We start from the raw sequence: 21,619 nt of genomic DNA on the forward strand, positions 1-21,619 counted from the left end.
CCAACACGTGTATTATTATGGGAAAATTGTTCTGAGGACGTAAGGGTAATTGGTGATCCTGAATCAGCGAGAAGGATATTTATTAAAAAAAATGCTAGTACTAATATAGCGACATGACCTGCACATTGTAATGACTGACTTGACGCGCGATGGCCACTTATTGAATCAATGTCTCCTTGTGTGTTCATTCACACATGAATATAAAAATACAAATATATAATAAAAAAAGAAACGAGAGAGATCTGTATTTATAGTCCTTATACCCTCAGACATCCTATAATAATTGATGAGAGGTTATTAAGGTGTCAATCTCATTTGAAGGGATCTCCAAATAAGGGCATTAATGCTGTGCATCTATAATCGCAAGAGACTTGGTTCCCCGTTTGGATTAAATTCACAAGATGTTCACTTTTATTAGAACTAAGATTGTATTGCAAGTATTTGTTAGTGTCAGGGGTTAGCAGGACCTCGTTACTGCTTGACATGCACTGCACTCTGAGCTGCACTAATGAGCAGCATCTGGCTATGCTGCCACTGCACTCATAAAGCAGGCAGGCCCCTCATGGGCGCTGCCTCCATGGCGGAACAAGCCAAGTACGACTTATTTGTGAACATCTATAAAACAAACCAATTCCTATTGAGCCTCCGAGACACACACACACACACACACAGACACACACACACACACGCACACCTTCCTTCTCTCTCTCACCCCCCCCTCCTGGTACCTGGAGCTGTCCATGATGCTCTGCAGGCGGTGGGCGATGGTGAGGACGGTGCAGTGGGAGAACTCCTTGCGGATGGTTGTCTGGATCAGGTCATCCGTCTCCAGGTCCACGGCGGCCGTGGCCTCGTCCAGGATCAGGATGCGCGACTTGCGGAGCAGAGCCCGGCCCAAGCACAGCAGTTGCCTCTGGCCCACACTGTGGGGGGGCAGCGGTCCTCGTTAGGTTACAGGGGTGTTACCATGGCCCCCACTGTGGGGGGGCAGCGGTCCTCGTTAGGTTACAGGGGTGTTACCATGGCCCCCACTGTGGGGGGGCAGCGGTCCTCGTTAGGTTACAGGGGTGTTACCATGGCCCCCGCTGTGGGGGGGCAGCGGTCCTCGTTAGGTTACAGGGGTGTTACCATGGCCCCCACTGTGGGGGGGCAGCGGTCCTCGTTAGGTTACAGGGGTGTTACCATGGCCCCCGCTGTGGGGGGGCAGCGGTCCTCGTTAGGTTACAGGGGTGTTACCATGGCCCCCACTGTGGGGGGGCAGCGGTCCTCGTTAGGTTACAGGGGTGTTACCATGGCCCCCACTGTGGGGGGGCAGCGGTCCTCGTTAGGTTACAGGGGTGTTACCATGGCCCCCACTGTGGGGGGGCAGCGGTCCTCGTTAGGTTACAGGGGTGTTACCATGGCCCCCACTGTGGGGGCCATTTATTCACAACATCTGCATGTAGCAGTACTCCTTTCTGTTCAAAATAGCTTAATGTTAAAGATAAGGTCAGGAAAGAGCATGCATGGTGCGGTTCCATGCTCTGATTGGTATGTGACCCTGTCTGAGGTTCTTCTCTCTGCTCTCCATTAACCATAAGGTATGTGGTTAAGGTCAGGAAGATTTATGTGTTTGTATATTCTGGAAAATTTGACTTTTTTTCAGAGTGTGAAAAACTTTAAACATTGTCTGAAATAAACCTCCATGATTGGCTTATTAAAATAAGTATTCACTAGTGTCTGGTGGTCCACAAAAAAGGAATTTAAAAAGGAGTCTTCTGTTTGATAGTCAGTTCCTTTCATAACCTTTAAAGAAACTGGCTATCAATTACTGCCAGTAATATTTTAAAGTACTACCAGGCAGCGATTACTGTCAGTCATAAATGGGAATGCGCTGTTCGGCCGCTTTGTAATTTCTAAGTGGAAAGAATCTTTGCTGTAAAATGAAGCCTCTTTCGCCCTTATGACAGCAGGAGGCAGAACAGTGAGGAGCAGCTGAGCACCATCACTGGGTGAGCAAACCATCCAAAAACAGAACTCCTTTCTTTAACACGAGAAAATGTAACCAAATGACAAAGGAGCAACACATAGATGGTGCCGCATGCATCGGTGGGTCGGGCTCAGTCCACGGTGGTTTACTGTGCGGTTGGTTGGTTAGCTAGAGTTCAGGGACCCACCTGAGGTTCTCTCCACCCTCCGAGACCTCGTACTGCAGGCCCTTCTCCAGGCCCGCCACGTATTCCTTGAGGTGGGAGAGCTCCAGCGCTATCCAGATCTCCTCGTCACTGAAGTTCTCAAAGGGGTCCAGGTTCATCCTCAGAGAGCCAGAAAATAAAACCGGGTCCTACAGCAGAAATACAATTACATATTGTTATGGCTATGCATACATAGATAATGTATAGTGTGAGCGTGTGTGTGAGTGAGTGTGTGTGTGCGCACCTGTGGTATGATGGTCAGCCGGTTCCGGAGGTCGTGCAGGCCTATCTTGGAGATGTCGATGCCGTCGATGAGGATGCGTCCCTCCGCCGCCTCGATGATCCTGAACAGGCAGTTGGTCAGGCTGGACTTGCCAGCTCCGGTGCGACCGACTATACCAATCTGAGGACAGGGGGGAGCGGTGTGAAGCACTGCATCAGCACTATACGACCAGGCCGAGGTTGGCCCCCACCCCATCTGCTATGGAGGCAATAGAGCAGTGCATGGTCCTTTCCCATGCCTTAGGGGGCGCTCTACGGCACCTGTAAGGTGTAACCTGTAACATTGTTCTCCACCGAGGAATTCACAGTTAATTGGATAGCAACGTCTCCACCTGCGTTCTTGTGTCACTCCATTACAATAAGTTATCCTTATATCATAATAAGGACATAATCTCAATTTGTGTTTAAGCAAAAACAACCACTCTGAAGAAGAAGCTCATCAAGTCAAGTTCGCATTTGGAAAAGAGGAAAGTTTGCAGGAAGGCCAGCCCGGCCAGGAAGTGAACGAGAGGACATGGCTACCACCATTGGACACATTGAGGCCTTCGACGAGACCGGGGATTAATGGGATCTGATATTGAAAGATTTGAACACTTTATAAATGCAAATGACATAAAAGATGAAAAGCGAGTGTCAGTGCTAGTGAGTCTCATGGGTATGTGAACGTATGGACCGCTGCGTAGTTTAATTACACCACAACAGCCCGGGGACATGGCTTTCAGCGCATTGTGAATTAACTCCGAGCCAGGAAGAAGGGGAGACTGTCGCTTAATATGCAGCCGCTTTGAAGAGATCTGGAAGAGGCACTTTGGGACAGATTGGTTTGTGGAGTAAAGAGTGAGGCTACCCAGAAAAGGTTATTGACGGCGGCAGCTCTCACCTTTAACAAGGCAGTGGAAAATCGCCCTATCGATGGAGACGGTGGCAAGAGAAGCGCAACAGCCGAGTGGCATAATGCTGAGCACAAAGGTCAACAAAGTGATGCTGTCCTTTCCCAGAAGGACATGGAAATGTAAGAGATGTTGAACGGAAAATCATACAGACGATGACTGCTGGTACAAAGAACAAGAATGCTATAACTGTGGGAAGAAAGGTCACATAGGGAGATTGTGTAAAAGTAGGAAGTATTATGAAAGAGGAAAAATTGCTTAAAAGGAAGAACATTCAGGCGGTATGATAAAGAAAAAAAAAGGATAGTGCATCACTTGGAGGCACATAACGTACAGAGTGATGAAAAAGACACAGATATAGATTATGAACCTTTATTGAATATGATCAATCAAAGAGGAGTTAAAACACATCTGTATCACCCCAGAGATTGAAGGTAAAATGATGGAAAAGGAACTAGACACTGGGGTTAAGGTGTCTTTTTCAATGGATTTCAATAGAATCAAATGAAGATGTTTTGGGATATATTCCATTACAGCCTGCAGACATTGTATTGAAAACTCACACTGGAGAGGGCATTTCTCCAGAAGGAGTAATTCATGTGAGTGTAAAACTCAACAATCAGTCAGCTGATTACCATTGTAGGTGATGATGCACAACCACTTTTTGGAAGAGAATGGTTTAGTCAGTGTTATTGCCGTTCAACATTTTTATAAATTGGAGGAAGAACCAAAAATAGTGTCATGTTTTAATAAAATACTGTTCATTGAAACAACAATTAACAGTATTATATCACCTTATATCAATTGCCCGCCAGGGATGCAAGGTATGTTTGAATAATATCCCTAATGGCTGAGCTTCTTTGTAAGGGGTATTTAATTTCATTGCATTCTTCAAACACCCCCCCCCCCAATACACACCCAAACCCCCACACCCACACTCCAAGATGACCAACCTTTTCAGTGCTGCTTATATCACAGGTGATCCCGTTCAGCACCAGGTCCAGCTCGGGCCGGTAGCGGACCTTGTAATTATCAAACTGTAGTCTCCCTGCATCGGGCCATTTCCCTGGGGGCTGTGTCTCCGAGGCCCACTCAGCCTGATGAAGGACACACATTCATGGGTTGAAAGAAAATGCGGAAAGAAGTCAAGAACTTACTTGAAATTGAACTTTTACAAAGCTGAAAAGAGTTTGCTTTCGGCGCAATAATGGAGAGAAAAGGGCAAATTGAGCACCCTATGTAGTCATAATAATGATTATGATTATTGTGACTGAAAGGGAGGAAACAATTCATCCAGCCTTTCAATTGGTTGAGCACTATAAATAACTATAAATTGCTTATCATTTCCCATGCTTCAAACCATAGCTACTGCTATGTTAAAAAGGGTTTTCAACTGCAATTTCAATAGCAATTTATATTACTAAAGAATGCAACTACAGCTAGATCACTATAAATCATTGCTGAAGGCTAGTATCACAACCAACTACTTAGACAAGTTTATGAGATTACTTCATCATCTGCTGTGCATGTGGCAAGGGGCTTCAACAACCACCTTAAAGGAACTGGGTTTGATTCCCAATATGTTCGCAGCCTTCCTGTAGGAATCTTTGAGCAATGCTTTTCTCTACCTGCTCCTCAATGCCATGTATTTGAGTCCCTTCCATCCCATAACCCATACAAGCACACACGCACATTCTATTCTCAGATTGAAAAATATGAATCCAGCTGGTATGCATGTTTCAACTGAAATAACTGCAGGTGGTAGAATAGTATTCATAAAGGTTCAATCATAGTGAGCAAAGTGAAACTAAAAAAGAGGGGGGATCCAGTGGCCAACAGGTGACCATGCAATGGCTAACGTAGCGAGGCTGTAAAGCTGTGGACTGGAAGTTAAGTACCTGTCATAACCGTCCAAGAATAGAACGGCATATCCACTCGCCCTGCAGTCTAACAAAGAAAGACCCCGCAGTAGCCTGCCTTCCCTCCTCACCTCCGTCTCCAGTTCTGAGTACTCGCTCACTCGCTCCACGGCCACGATGTTGGTCTCCAGCTCCGACGTCATCCTGACCAGCCAGTTGAGTGTCTGGGTCACCTGGACAGGAGCGGGTCCAAGACCAAGAGTTAGGGCTCCTTAACCCTAGACTATCGTTATGATGAGTTAGGGCTCCTTAAACCTAGACTATCGTTATGATGAGTTAGGGCTCCTTAAACCTAGACTATCGTTATGATGAGTTAGGGCTCCTTAACCATAGACTATCGTTATGATGAGTTAGGGCTCCTTAAACCTAGACTATCGTTATGATCTTAAGGTGCACGTTTAAACCAGCCTTTTCCATCCCCACCGTCCTTGGACTTCCATACCTTTCATTTCATAGCGTCCTTGTATTCATATGACTCTCCAACAGGGTGTGGATGGCATCCTTTAGACTTGGTGTGTAGTTTGGATAAAGTAATCCAAATAACCTTTAACATTGTCCCTAGTGTAATGAGTGTTTTTGTCTTTATGTGTGGTCGGAGTCGATATGTTTGTGTGACTATATGCGAGAGTGTGTGCGTGCATGCACGTCTGTTTGTCTGTGTGCGTGCGTGCGTGCGGGGGCATTACATTGAGAGAGTAGGATATGGACAGGCCGACCAGCCCACTCTCCAGCCTCTTCCTTGCGATGACGGCGAACAGAGCGGAGAAGAACACCACCAGGTTGCCTAGGAACTCCAGTCGGATCGCCAGCCATCTGTGGAACGCACGCAATCAAAGCCCGTCATTCTTGGCGGCTTGTCATTTGAATTAATTTACACAAAATGAGGTGGATATAGGTGGATATAGGCGGATATAGGCGGATAAAGGTGCTCAGGATTCACTTTCGCTCATGTCCCCCCGGGGGCCCATGATTACAATGTAATCGTGGGCCAATCAGGGACTGCGTCGTAGTTAAAGATAGAAGTACACGCTACACCGCTGGCTAAAGTGTAGCGACGAGCGGAAAGGTTAACATAAGTAGTAAACACAGGCGAAGGTTGGCAGGAAACACAGCCATAAGTGCGGTCACTGAACAGAAACACTCAATAACCCCTGTCAGACTAAAACAAGAGAGTGTGCACTAACGGAGTTTCTCGACCGTAAAGACGTCACATTTCGTAACGCTGATTGTATGAAGTCGTTCTGTCAAGGCAAGTATCCCCCCCATGAATGACGAGGGGGAGATGTTGGGGGGGCCAGAGATCCAGACTAATCCGTCCAACGAAAAGAGAATGTGAAGTCCAGTGATCACGACGGCCCCCAGGCTAGCGTTCCCAAGCCGAAACTAAAATACCTTGTTGCGTCTACCGCTCGTTAAACGCTGGGGGAGGGGGGGGCTGATGGCCCCGCTGAGCTTCAGTACCTGTTGGACACGATCCACGGGTAGACGCTCTTGATGTTCTGGTCCATGGTGATCTCGTTGTGCTTGAGGAAGCGCTCCTGGTGGCCGTACGCCCGGATGACCGACAGCCCCGCCACCGTCTCGCCGAAGTGGGAGTAGATGGGCGAGCGGGAAACCGAGTCCAGCCGCCGCAGCTGCCTGGAGGTGGCCACGTAGAACCTCTGGGGGGGTGTAAACATCAGCATGCTCGCAGGGGTTCAAACACAAGCCTGAACGAGGGTCACTACAGTAAAGCTTATGGACATTAATGGGACTTATAGTAGTCATTCCTTCACACTGACGGTTTAAGAGATTTTGAATCTCCTCATTATTTTAACTATAAAAACTGGATCCACGATTAGTTCATATCTTTATTTCATGATGCAATACCGTTCAAAGATAATAAAACGATGATATTGGATAATTGGCCAGCCCTACTTTATTGTATGCAGTGTATTGTTTAGTTTGCTTATCAGATACGGGCGAGGTATTGGTTAGTGAAACCTGTGATCAACTCCAAGCCAAAAGATTATGGGTTTCAACCCCAACGTCAGGGGGTTGACCTACCCTAACCTCTCTACCTACCCTTACCTGTGCATAGAAGACAATCAATAAAGCCTCTGCTAAATCTTAAAATAATCAAATAGAAGGGAAGAAATACTTAAGAGTATTGCCTTTTCTAAGTTCGAGATTTTATTCATACGATTGTTGTGCATTTGTATATTGCACGAAAAAGAATCCCGTCAAAACGCACCTGTACAAAAAAATAAACCACCGCGAGGGGTATGATGACGACGGCGAAGATGGGTGTGGCCAGACAGATGACGAAGAGCGTCCCGACAACGCCAAGAAGACAGAGAATCCAGGAGCGGAAACACTGCGGGATGGCCTCGTCCACCGTGAAGATATCCTGCAGGACGTAAAGGGTCATGGCACAATGCATCATGGGAGCTTTGTGGAGTTCTATGGAACATTAGTCTCTAGTTTCACGATTAATGACTCATCGATGACCAACATTACTACCTACATAGTATCTAATATTGCAATGCAAATGCGGCGGTCATGGTGATGTGACGTCGTAATGTACAAGCTCTTAGATATGGTTGGACGTTGTTTACGGACCCTTACGTGCTTGCGGACCCTCCTTGCATCCAACGCAAGGGCCTGACGTGCGCCTCCCAAAAACGTTAACCTTGCGTCGAGGCGACACAGCAGCAAGGGCTGTGATTGGTCCGCTAACGTAAACCCGACGCAGAACCAAAACAGGTTCACGACTGTGTCGGAGCGACTGCATCGGGGCGACTGCGTGGTCATTGCGCTGTTCACGTGGAGCCATAACTATGCCTTAACCAAGTGAGACTCTGTCCACCCTGATGTATGACAGAGAAGGTGTGGGCGAGGTTTAGAAAGTTCTTGAAAAAGCCAATCAGTATCCCACTTAGTGGTAATAATAGAGGCACATTAATGCTATTTCTAAAGCACAAATTACACTTCTGTCAATCATGGACCTTCACGTACACAGGTTAGAAATACTATGTATAACTCTTTCCATGAAGCAAATAGCTGAATTTTTGATTCCTACTAGTGTGCTGTCCTTTTCCCGGGGGCACCCTCCCTTATCCCCAATCTGGTTAGGGTTAGGGTCTTAGGGTTAGGGTTAGGGTCTTAGGGTCTTAGGGTTAGGGTGTTAACTACGTCTCACAGCCCCACCTTGGCGAAGCGGTTGACCACCCGGCCGGTGGGCGTGGTGTCGAAGAAGACCATGGGCACCCGCAGGATGGTGTGGAGCAACCGGGAGTGAAGGACACGGGAGGCCGAGACGGAGCCGTCGGCCATGAGCAGGGTGCCCAGGAACACAAACACACCTGGGGGGGGGGGAGAAGAAAGAAAGAAAGAAAGAAAGAAAGAGCAAATTGAAGGCCTCCGAGAAAAAACAACCCCCAAACAATCACAAATACCCCCCGTCAACCTGAACCTAACTACAACACCACAACCAATACCAACAATTACCACCACCACAACCCCTCCTACCAACAAAACAAAGCCAAAGATACCCACAGACGCTGACATTATCATTTTAATTGATTCAAACTGTAAATTTATCAACGAAGAACAGCTGTTCCCGGGGAAAAAAGTCTGCAAAGTATGGTGCCCAACAACTGACACTGCCCTCAATCTGCTGACTGAGCCCACCCTGGGTCAGCCCGGGCACATTATCATCCATACAGGCACCAACGATCTACGGGGCCAGCAGGAGAGGGTGGCAGAGTGTGTGAGGAGAGTGGCACAGAAAGAGACACACACCTTCCCCCTCTCCAGGATCACCATCTCCACCATCCTGCCCCGGAGAGACTTTCACCCCGCCACCATCCACAGGGTGAACGCCGATATCTACCGAGGATGTTCCCCCCTGCCCAACGTACACCTGGCCCACCACCCCGCACTGAACATCAGCAGCCTCCACGACCACGTGCACCTCCACAGAGACATGGTGGGTGTCTTTGCTAGAGCCCTCAAGGATGCAGCCTTAGGACGACCCCAGGATGGAGCCACCCCCTGCAAGAGACGACTCAACCACACAATTCCCCCCCTCCTCCCCAGAGAGCATCGCAGCTACACCGGATCACCCTACCGGCACCATCCACCACCACCGCCTCAACACAGCCCCCCATCCAGAACCAGAGCCGCTCCAGCCAGACCTGCTCGACCCCCCAGCACAGTGCTCACTAAGCCCACGCCCCACGGAGCAGCCCAGCCCTTCCCATCGACCCCCCCGGTCCAGCAGCTGAGCTATGCCCAGGCCCTGCAGAGACCAGGCAGCAGGAACAATGCAGACCTGTTGAGCACCAAACTAATGGGACAGACAGACAGACAGACAGACAGACAGACAGACAGACAGACAGACAGACAGACAGACAGACAGACAGACAGACAGACAGACAGACAGACAGACAGACAGACAGACAGACAGACAGACAGACAGACAGACAGACAGACAGACAGACAGACAGACAGACAGACAGACAGACAGACAGACAGACAGACAGACAGACAGACAGACAGACAGACAGACAGACAGACAGACAGACAGACAGACAGACAGACAGACAGACAGACAGACAGACAGACAGACAGACAGACAGACAGACAGACAGACAGACAGACAGACAGACAGACAGACAGACAGACAGACAGACAGACAGACAGACAGACAGACAGACAGACAGACAGACAGACAGACAGACAGACAGACAGACAGACAGACAGACAGACAGACAGACAGACAGACAGACAGACAGACAGACAGACAGACAGACAGACAGACAGACAGACAGACAGACAGACAGACAGACAGACAGACAGACAGACAGACAGACAGACAGACAGACAGACAGACAGACAGACAGACAGACAGACAGACAGACAGACAGACAGACAGACAGACAGACAGACAGACAGACAGACAGACAGACAGACAGACAGACAGACAGACAGACAGACAGACAGACAGACAGACAGACAGACAGACAGACAGACAGACAGACAGACAGACAGACAGACAGACAGACAGACAGACAGACAGACACTTAACTAACTTGTTCACTACAAACAAGAATGGAAGAGAGCTGCTCCAGCTGTGCCAAAGCCTCGGTCTGAACATTGTTAACGGTAGGTTTAGAGGTGACTCCTTGGGAAGACCCACCTTCTGCTCACCTCTTGGCATTAGCACAGTGGATTATATGATAACAGATTTAGACCCTTTCTCTCTCAGTTCATTCACAGTAAAACCACTAACCCCTCTTTCTGATCACAGCCAAATTATGAGTCCAAAAATGTGTTCATTAAAAGGACAGAAACTAACACCTCACCATCACAGCCCAGTAATCTGATTAATATCCCCAGAACCTTCAGATGGGCCCCAAACAGTGAACAAGACTTCCAGAAAGCAATCGGGCATCCACAAATTCGGACACAATTAGACAGCTTTCTGGACACCCCACATGCTCACAGTAAAGAAGGCATAGACAATGCAGTTGGAAAAATTAACCACATCTTTATGACTATAGCTCATAAATCACAATTGAAAAAACCCAGCCACAAACCCCAAAAACAAAAGGAGAACAATTGGTTTGATAGAGAATGTCAAGAAAAAAGAAAAGAACTTAGAAAATTATCCAATCAGAAACACAGAGACCCAAGCAATACAGACGTTTGCCTTTTTTACTGTGACATGCTCAAACAATACAAACTGACACTCAAGATCAAAAAGGCTCAATACACACTCAAACAACTGACAATAATTGAGGAGTCCATAAACACAAACAAATTCTGAGAAAATTGGAAAAACCTAAACAAAACCAAACCCAACCAACCAGTTATACAAGATGTTGACATTTGGACCAATCACTTCAAAAACCTATACAGCAACATCCCTATTAAATCAGAAACTCAAATTGCTGAAAACTTAAACAAAAAACCATGTACACAAACAACTTGTGCGGCATCAAGATTGAACACAAGCGAACAGTTTTTATTTCTCAGGAGCGGGGAGTGAGACAAGGCTGCTGTCTATCACCTGCACTGTTCAACATTTACATAAATGAGCTGGCCTCCATTCTGGAACGGTCCACAGTGCCTGGTCTTACTCTCCACAACACCGAGATCAAATTCCTGCTTTACGCAGATGATTTAATCCTGTTAAGTCCGACAAAAGAAGGACTTCAACAGAGTCTAGACCTACTAGACTGTTACTGTCAGACCTGGGCCCTGGCTGTTAACATTAAGAAAACAAAACAAACACTGAGTTTTGTAAAACCATTCTGCAGGTACACAGGACAACCACTAACAACGCCTGCAGAGCTGAATTAGGTCAGTATCCACTTCTATTAAAAATCCAAAAACGATCAATTAAATATGGGCTACATCTAAAACAAAGTGACCCCCACTCCTTCCAGCACAAAGCCCTGCAAAGCTAAGAGATGAACAGGAGTCCCCTTACTCAGCTGGTCCTGAGGCTCTGTCCACAGACAGGTTCCCCCTCTGCTCTGCCTCAGGACCAGACGGTGAACATATCAATTAGACTCAACCAAATTATAAAACATCAGAAACAAACCTACCTCACCCATTGGAACACTAAAACACACACACACAGCAAAATGCAGTGTTATCTGGCCCTAAACAGACAGTACACTGTGGCCCCCTACCTGACCACAGTCACTGATGTTAGACACAGATTGCTGTTAACAAAGTACAGACTGAGCGCTCACAGCCTAGCCATAGAAACAGGCCGCCATAAGAAATCATGGCTGCCCAAAAAGGAGCGGCTGTGCCAGCAGTGTGAAGAAGCTGCTGTAAAGACCGAGCAGCACTTCCTCCTACACTGCCCCAAATTCAAAAATGTCCGCGAAATATACTTTAGCAAATTCGGCCAAAAACACCCTCATTTTATAAACTCCCATGTAGCCCAACTACAAATATTAATGGGAGAGAGAAAAGAGAGCTCCGTCCTCGCAGGACAGTATATTTCAGCTTGCCACAACATGAGAGGATGCCATTCTACACCAGGCCTCACTGTTTGATCGATTACTGATTATTAGTAACCTATAATGTGTTTTATGTAGCTTTTCAATTCATTAATTTAATGACTTTTTTTTTCTATATGTACATATGCATATTTGTATGTTATGTTATATTGTTACAGGTTGATGTATGTACAATGTACATATTGTTCTGACGTTCTCTATTGTTATTATTTTAATATTTGTAATACTGTAATGCTTTGGCAACACTGTTTGGTTTACCAATAGTCATGCCAATAAAGCTTTTTTGAATTGAACTGAATTGAGAAGGAGAGAGAGAGAGACAGACAGAGAGAGCAAGAGAGACAGAGACAGAGACAGAGAGACAGAGAGGGAGAGACAGAAAGAGACAGAGAGACAGAGACAGAGAGAGATAGAGAGAGAGAGAGAAAGAGAGAGACAGAGAGAGAGAGAGAGACAGAGAGAGAGAGACAGACAGACAGAGACAGAGACAGAGAGATTTAATAGTTACCCATATTTTGATATATATGCACCCGTATTATTACATTTCCCTACATGTTCCACTTTGCCGTTCACATACATACATCCATCGTCTGTGCTGCAGCAAATGGAGTCACCACAATAGGTCTCCATGGAAACAGATGTGATGGCATGAATAAATCAGTAATTTCCATTACTTGTTTATTTTCCCGATAGCAATAATAACAACGACAATACTGCTCACGACAAAGTGCACTTGAAGCCATGGACACAGTGATACCTCAATTCTAATCACAACGACCCTGTTCGCCCTGAAAATAAAGCCAGGGACTATTAGAAATTACAAAGTCTCTCTCTCTCTCTCTCTCTCTCTCTCTCTCTCTCTCTCTCTCTCTCTCTCTCTCTCTCTCTCTCTCTCTCTCTCTCTCTCTCTCTCTCTCTCTCTCTCTCTCTCTCTCTCTCTCTCTCTCTCTCTCTCTCTCTCTCAGTTAATGCATAACCATAAACATGTTTGGACATGAACCAAAGTCCGCTGATAACAGATTCCCAACGTGATCCACTTTGTCGCTCGTATCCGGATGATTATGGATGCATTCATTTCAGCTCCAATTGGATCCATGTAGAATGAAATAATGTGTAGTATTTCCATTGCCCCGATTCATTTTATTGTCATTGTTCCCATTAGATGGATGGATCTGTGCTGGATAGATGAGCAACGTTTACTTCAGTCCACTGGGTAGACTAGTAGACTGATCTATCAAGCACAAATCTAGGTGGACATGCCCACTAGTGATTTCATATGGGGCAGATTTTCGAAATGGCTTGTAAGGGTAATCACAATCACACCTGGTGGTATAATATGACTCCTTTAAAAGTAGGGCACTAAGGAATTTCTTTTTTACGTTGTTTTTTTTTGTAATTTTTTTTGACATTTCTCTTCATCCCGACAGCAATCAATACATAAAATGTTACGGCAAACAAAAATAAACTTTAAAAATGAGCTCTATGCACGTTTTGGGGGAGAGGCTTTGAAGGGAGGTTGATTGGTCTCATAAAAATGCTGACCACACACACACACACACACACACACACACACCTTACCCTGCGCCACTCCCAGGGCACCAAACACTCCCACGCGGGTGTCCCTCTTCCAGGCGGGGTATGTCATGTTGAAATATTCCAGAGAGTCGTTGGTCCAGTTGCTCAGCCACAGGTTCTGGCCGATGAAGGCGATGTTCTGGATCAGGTACATCAGGAACATCATGGTGGAGTACCCCCATCCAACGGCTCGTAGGTACTGCAGGTAGACCGAGAACTTCACCTGCACAGAGACACCGAGGCCGGGATGCCACAGACAGGTTTCAAATGAAATTTAATGCAGGGTGTGTGTGTGTGAGGGTTTTTGTGTGAGTGTCACTCTCCATGTGCGTGTGTGTGCATGATTTTTCCCCCATGGGGTGACGTGAATAGTACCTGTCCTGTTTCCATGGTTTCTTTCTCTATGAGCCTCTGGCCTTTCTTCATATCTGTAGCAAGCTCTTTCTTTGGCGATGAGCTGTTTGACCTCAATCTCACACTGTAGGTAGAGTGGGGGGGGGGGGGGGGGAATCAAACATAGAGGAAAAACATGAAGTGGGATGTTCATTTATAACCAAAGAAAAACACATGGAAGTCTACATTCCGGTGCTGGTGGAAGCTCACTTAGCCTCCACCTCAGGGATCCCCAATTACTTTTCATAGTGGGCCATTTTTTAAATCCCCTTGGAAACAACGGGCCTCTCAACCTCCAACCCCATCGGCCATCGAGCCACCAAACCCATCAGCTCTAAAACTCACCCCTTGACAGGGCTTTGATTGATGAGTCCATCACAGAACTCGTCGATGGCTAGTGACATATAATCTGCTTTTTTGTGATCGGCAAGTATTGCTGAAAAGCGATCCTCTTCTAAAACGTCTACCATTCTTGTCGCGCTATTACTAGACAGTGGTACTTTCTTGATAAACTCTCTCAAAGATGTGTTTCTTTTTTCCATCTTGCCTGAGCACTTAGTCCAGCATATCCACAGCAAGACTTCAAAGGGTCTGTATCTGAGAAAGGTTTTTGCTCTTTGCGAGACGCCACGATACATGGGCCGATGCCTTTCTTCTAATCCTTTCTTTATTAATCATTTTTGCAGAGTTACATAAGCAGATGTTAGATGATATTTTCTGCTTTGTTGTATCAGATCTGGGTGGGAAAGCTTCATTAAAGCCGTTATGTTTAGCTTCAAAATGCCTTTTTATGTCAGCAACCATGTTAACCGATATTGCTTGTAAACAGAGTGAGCAGGTTGGTTTAGCTATGTCATGTCCAGGTAGAATGAATATTATTGAGTCCAATCTGCGTTAAATATTCTATTTTCATTGTCATTTCACTGTTATCCGCCTCGATCTTAGATTCAGTTCAATAGTGTTGCTGGTATTATTTGGCGCACGGGGCGGGCGGCACAGTCCTAGGGGCGAATGGCGCAATTTAATAAATTTAAATTATTTTCTGTGTGGAAAAATTATTATCTCTCTGATTGTGCTTGAAGCAATTAAGTGAGTGAACGCTTTTGTTGTCTCTACTTCTCTGATTGCCGCAATATATGTGGTGACTAAAATTATTATTATTATATATATATATATATATATATATATATATATATATATATATATATATATATATATATATATATATATATATATATATATATATATATATATATGTGCTGTCAAGCGATTAAAATATTCAATCATAGTTAACTTGCGATTATCGCACATTTTTTTCTATTCTAAATATCCCTTGATTTCGTGCTGCTAGCCTTTTAGTGAGATCAGAGTGTGATCACAGTGTTGAGAAGGACAGTAAGAAGAGAGACCCTCAGTGAATCAACCCGGTCCACTTGACATCAGGTAGGTGCATGACAGTGGTAGGCCTTCCGTAAAACTTCAATAGCCCAGGCTTTTATTTGTTTCAATCACTGAACTTTTGAACAAAACTCTTGCTCAGCAAAGATGGGAAATACTATAACATTTATTATTTAAACCAGTATGGATATTCCTACCATACGTAGGCCTATACACATTACCAGGCTGTCGAATAACGCCCACACACACACACACACACACACACACACACACACACACACACACACACACACACACACACACACACACACACACACACACACACACACACACACACACACACGGTGGCGGAGTGGTAATCGGGAGAGTCGGGAGAATTTCCGGTGGGCCGTTAACGTTTCGGGGCTGTTGGGCTGGTTACTGCGGGATAACAATAATGCGTTTATAAAAGTTCCTTGCAGCGCCGTCCGGCAGCCTTAACTGTGCAACCGCAACCTCTTACTCACTCAACAGACGCAGCACATACAATCTGTCAACGTTGCAAACAAGTCGATTTTGTCTATAGGGGAGTAACTGAGCGGCCCCTCCCGAAGTGGTACAGCCCAGGTGGGCCTTGAACTGCGATTGGTCAGAAAGACGTAACAGCTAATGACAAAATTGAACTCTGTGCAAGCTCGAACAGAGTGACACAAACACCCGCTCCCGTTTTTCACACCCGTTTTTTACCCGCTCTGTATCCTTGCTTGCCCCAACAAGTTTGTGCGGCGTGCTTGTTGTTTTGTTTCCGGTGTAGCTAGATCCGGTATGGTGTTGTAGTTTTTCTAACGTGACTAGTTGTTGCTAGACAGCAGGTGAAAAAACGACAACGTTTGCCAAGCAAAAAGAGCGTTAATCGCGATAAAAAAATGAACACTTAAAATTGGTTTGAGTTAACGCCGTTAATAACGCATTAAACTGACAGCACTAATATATATATAAAATTTTATTTTTTTCTCAGTAATGCTTTTGCAGGCCATAAATCAACTCGTGGCGGGCCGGGTGTGGCACGCGGGCCGCCTTTTGGGGACCACTGCTCTATCTGCATTTGTTACTATTGCTATAGTCATTGTCGTATCCGTTTTCATTTAACTCTCCTGTTGTTTTGTAACTGGAGCTGTTGAAATTCACTTATGGACACATTGGAAAACCTAAAAAAAAAAACTAAAACGCTGATTTGATAATCAATATTGATTGTATGCTTTTGATTGTTGTCGGCCTCGCTCACACTGTGTTGGTTTAGAAGCACCTGCCTCTTCAATAATGCAAACGAGAAATGTGCAGAACAGCTCCTGGTGTTCCATTGTTCTCTCTCCTCCCGTCTCTCTGGGCCACAGTCCCTAGCGCTCCAGGTCCCTCCTTCTCTCTGACTCCCTCCCACAGTCCCTAGCGCTCCAGGTCCCTCCTTCTCTCTGACTCCCTCCCACAGTCCCTAGCTCTCCAGGTCCCTCCTTCTCTCTGACTCCCTCCCACAGTCCCTAGCTCTCCAGGTCCCTCCTTCTCTCTGACTCCCTCCCACAGTCCCTAGCTCTCCAGGTCCCTCCTTCTCTCTGACTCCCTCCCACAGTCCCTAGCTCTCCAGGTCCCTCCTTCTCTCTGACTCCCTCCCACAGTCCTTAGCTCTCCAGGTCCCTCCTTCTCTCTGACTCCCTCCCAGTCCCTAGCTCTCCAGGTCCCTCCTTCTCTCTGACTCCCTCCCACAGTCCTTAGCTCTCCAGGTCCCTCCTTCTCTCTGACTCCCTCCCACAGTCCCTAGCTCTCCAGGTCCCTCCTTCTCTCTGACTCCCTCCCACAGTCCCTAGCTCTCCAGGTCCCTCCTTCTCTCTGACTCCCTCCCACAGTCCCTAGCGCTCCAGGTCCCTCCTTCTCTCTGACTCCCTCCCACAGTCCTTAGCTCTCCAGGTCCCTCCTTCTCTCTGACTCCCTCCCACAGTCCCTAGCGCTCCAGGTCCCTCCTTCTCTCTGACTCCCTCCCACAGTCCCTAGCTCTCCAGGTCCCTCCTTCTCTCTGACTCCCTCCCAGTCCCTAGCTCTCCAGGTCCCTCCTTCTCTCTGACTCCCTCCCACAGTCCCTAGCTCTCCAGGTCCCTCCTTCTCTCTGACTCCCTCCCACAGTCCTTAGCTCTCCAGGTCCCTCCTTCTCTCTGACTCCCTCCCACAGTCCCTAGCTCTCCAGGTCCCTCCTTCTCTCTGACTCCCTCCCACAGTCCCTAGCTCTCCAGGTCCCTCCTTCTCTCTGACTCCCTCCCAGTCCCTAGCTCTCCAGGTCCCTCCTTCTCTCTGACTCCCTCCCACAGTCCTTAGCTCTCCAGGTCCCTCCTTCTCTCTGACTCCCTCCCACAGTCCCTAGCTCTCCAGGTCCCTCCTTCTCTCTGACTCCCTCCCACAGTCCCTAGCTCTCCAGGTCCCTCCTTCTCTCTGACTCCCTCCCAGTCCCTAGCTCTCCAGGTCCCTCCTTCTCTCTGACTCCCTCCCACAGTCCTTAGCTCTCCAGGTCCCTCCTTCTCTCTGACTCCCTCCCACAGTCCCTAGCTCTCCAGGTCCCTCCTTCTCTCTGACTCCCTCCCACAGTCCTTAGCTCTCCAGGTCCCTCCTTCTCTCTGACTCCCTCCCACAGTCCCTAGCTCTCCAGGTCCCTCCTTCTCTCTGACTCCCTCCCACAGTCCCTAGCTCTCCAGTCGTGCAGGCTCACCTCCCTTGGCTCCGCAGGCTGCGGCGAATGCTGCCCTCCCTCTTCAGCGTGCCCGTCACCACGTCCTCGGGGGCGCAGTCTGCCTGGAGGTCCTCCCCTCCGGAGACCTCGTCCTCCTCCACCCCAACAGCCTCTGATTGGACAGAGATGGGGTTTGATGGGTTTTACCCGACGCAGACACACGGACACGCGCAACGAGAGAACCGCACAAGAGGGTCTTTGTGTAATCGTGGTCGGAAATGTCCCTGTGATGCCCGTTTACTGTAATAACAATATTACAGTACATTGTAACTGATATCATGATAGCCATGGGACCATAATTCAAGAGATAATTATAACACGACATTGATAAATAGGCCTAATTGATTCTGATTGGTCACTTAAGGCTTTCAGCGGTTTGCTATCAGCAGACCGCAGCAGGGAATAACAGACCATTACCTTGGATGGTATTTTCAACCATAGCATCCGTCGGACTATTCACTTTTTAAAAAGGATACATTACAATCATTTTAATATGAATGAAATATCTTGTTGTTTGGATATCTTGCGTCAAATTAAACATTTCTTGGTCATTATTGCGAAATAAACAAAGAGAATCATCAAATCCTCCCTGTCTGTACATTATCCCTCAGTTAACATACTATTTAATAACACACACACACACACACACACACACACACACACACACACACACACCTGCCGCGGCTGCCTTGGCCTGCTGCTGGCCCTCCTCCTTGGCGTACGTGTCCAGGAACTCGGAGAAGGCCCCCTTGGTGGCCCGCAGGTTCTGGTAGGAGCCTACCTCTGACACCACCCCCTCCACCAGCACCACGATCTCATCCACGTAGGGCAGGAAGCTCACCCCGTGGGTCACCAGGATGCGCGTCTGCACGCACAGCAACAAAGAGCCGGGGGGGGTCAGGGGAGGGGGGGCTCAGCTCTGGTATTCCTTTGGGGAGGGGTTTTCCTTCCCATTATTGCATTCCAATAATATTTTCAACTGAGTGGAGAAAAGCGGACAGAGCGATCTGACGCTCCAAATCGTTTTGGAAATAAGGACATTTGACTGGCTGTGGGTGATTCATCGCTGGCTCCATATATAGATGAACATAATAGGGAATAAAAGAGAACGGAGGGCAGTTTAAGTTTGTGCATTTCTTTATGCTTGGCCATGCCTCACCTTGTCTTTGAGAAGGCCCTTGGGCCCGATGACCTCCTGGAAGAGGTGCTTCCCCACATGGGAGTCCACGGCCGACAGCGGGTCGTCCAGCAGGTAGATGTCTGAGTGGCTATAGGCCGCCCGGGCCAGGCTGATACGCTGCTTCTGCCCTCCAGACAGGTTAATACCCTGGAGGACAGGAGGGAGAGGAGAGGAGAGGAGAGGAGAGAGGAGAGAGCAGAGGGGAGGGGAGAGAGCGAAGGAGAGGAGAGACGGGAGAGGAGGGAGGACAGAGCAAAGGAGAGGAGGAGGGGAGAGGAGAGGAGAGGAGAGGAGAGAGTGAAGGAGAGGAGAGACGGGAGAAGAGAGACGGGAAAGGAGGGAGGACAGAGCAAAGGAGATGAGAGGAGAGGAGAGGAGAGGGGAGAGGAAAGGAGAGGAGAGGGGAGAGAGCAAAGGAGCGGAGAGGATAGGAGACGGGAGGAGAGGATAGAGAGCGAAGGTGAGGAGAGACGGGAAAGGAGGGAGGACAGAGCAAAGGAGAGGAGAGAGGGGAGAGGAGAGGAGAGGAGAAACAAGAGGAGACAATAATAAGACGAGGCGAGACAGGAGAGAAGAGGAGAAGTTCCAGACCAGAGAGAAGAAGAGCGGAGAAAGAAGAAGAAGATCAAATGAATGCTGGCACACTTGAACACACAGAAAGACAAAGCTAGCGCAGTTACACAAGTTATTTCTGCGCATGCTGTTCCCTCTTCGAGTCCGGCTCAGCGAGAGAGGAGGCTCCGGAGTCTCACCTTCTCCCCGATCTCTGTGAGGTCCCGGCCGGGTAGCAGCTCCAGGTCGGGGCCCAGGGCGCAGGCCTCCAGCACCCCCTGGAAGCGCTCGCTGTCGTGGGGGCCACCAAACAGGATGTTGTCCCTGAGGGTGGCGTTCTGGATCCAGGCCTGCTGGGGCACGTAGGCTACCGAACCCTGGGGAGAATATTCACACTCATTTATTATTCAGAGTCAGGTGGTTTATCTTCCGCTGATGAATGTAACCGGTGAATTGGTAAGGGTTAGGGATCTTGTTTGAGGCCAATCTTGTTCAGGGATCCTACCGCTGGACTTTGTACATTGGGGATCAAACTTAGATCCATTGCACTAACCAGGAGACTATCCTGCCCATGAATAGTGCAGATTTACTTGATATTAATATTGATTGTCGTCTTAATATATTTTATATTTTTTACCTCCAAAAATATTCAATTATTTATTTTGGTAGATGGGTGTAATGGTCTCAACATCTTTTAATTTAGAATGGGAATGTAAACGAATGCAAAGGATTCCTCAGCGTGTGACTAGTCACGTTTCCATCTAAAAGGTGAAGCGAATCTTTAGAAAGTTTGCAAAAAAGTAATTCGAATTAGGTGCGTTTCCATCACGTGGTTGGAGCGGAAAACTACACACATTCCAGGGCTTGTCGTATCCTTTTGATAACATCTTCTCTTAGGTCCTGATATGTGGTGGAATTGCGTTGTTTTCCATCTAAAATAGCTGTAATGTTTTTTTCTTCGATGAGAGCAAGGAAAAGTTTTACCTCTTCAGCGGTCCACACGTATCTATTATTCCCATTGGCCATCAGTTCCATAGACATATGTACATATTTATAATTCAAAATTTGTCGCAGTCTTTATACCACAGATAATCCAGGGTCTATAGCATATAACTGCGTTTTCTGCATTTTTCACAATGTACCAGCTCTCGTTTTGAGGGCTGAACAGACAATTTGACTGGAATTACTTAGGTGTCCATATATCAGGGATTAATGGACATGGTATAATTAAAGGATATGCAAACATAGACATCATATATATATATATATATAAATAATATAGGATGTCTATGTATACAAACGCTTAAAATATATATATATTGACGCTACAAGTTGATGTCGGCAGGGTTGCTAAGGCCGGTCGTTATGCGGATATCGGAAAGACGTCAGTCCTGTGTGTTCAATGTTCGCTAGCTGTTTTTTAGTCCCAGCTGTTTCGAAAAAGTGTGTTTTCATCTCCCATTTTGCGCATTTACTCTCTTTCGC

The 21,619-nt window shown here is 47.1% G+C and overlaps 1 protein-coding gene across 1 annotated transcript in view; it reads right to left on the minus strand.

Moving 5' to 3' along the window:
• Window positions 1–21,619, minus strand: part of abcc2 (ATP binding cassette subfamily C member 2) — a 33,332-nt gene that overhangs the window by 489 nt on the left and 11,224 nt on the right. The window contains exons 17-31 of the mRNA XM_079730250.1: window positions 20,335–20,511; window positions 19,562–19,729; window positions 19,078–19,267; window positions 18,382–18,514; window positions 14,238–14,340; window positions 13,866–14,085; window positions 8,455–8,609; window positions 7,499–7,654; window positions 6,727–6,926; window positions 5,952–6,078; window positions 5,337–5,438; window positions 4,300–4,443; window positions 2,419–2,577; window positions 2,157–2,323; window positions 729–923 (exon numbers count right to left, since the gene is read on the minus strand). Of these exons, the coding sequence (XP_079586376.1) occupies window positions 729–923; window positions 2,157–2,323; window positions 2,419–2,577; window positions 4,300–4,443; window positions 5,337–5,438; window positions 5,952–6,078; window positions 6,727–6,926; window positions 7,499–7,654; window positions 8,455–8,609; window positions 13,866–14,085; window positions 14,238–14,340; window positions 18,382–18,514; window positions 19,078–19,267; window positions 19,562–19,729; window positions 20,335–20,511 (2,396 nt within the window). The remainder of the gene's footprint in view (window positions 1–728; window positions 924–2,156; window positions 2,324–2,418; window positions 2,578–4,299; window positions 4,444–5,336; window positions 5,439–5,951; window positions 6,079–6,726; window positions 6,927–7,498; window positions 7,655–8,454; window positions 8,610–13,865; window positions 14,086–14,237; window positions 14,341–18,381; window positions 18,515–19,077; window positions 19,268–19,561; window positions 19,730–20,334; window positions 20,512–21,619) is intronic.

This window comes from Pollachius pollachius, assembly GCF_949987615.1.
Source record: "Pollachius pollachius genome assembly, chromosome: 2".
Lineage (NCBI taxonomy): Eukaryota > Metazoa > Chordata > Actinopteri > Gadiformes > Gadidae > Pollachius > Pollachius pollachius.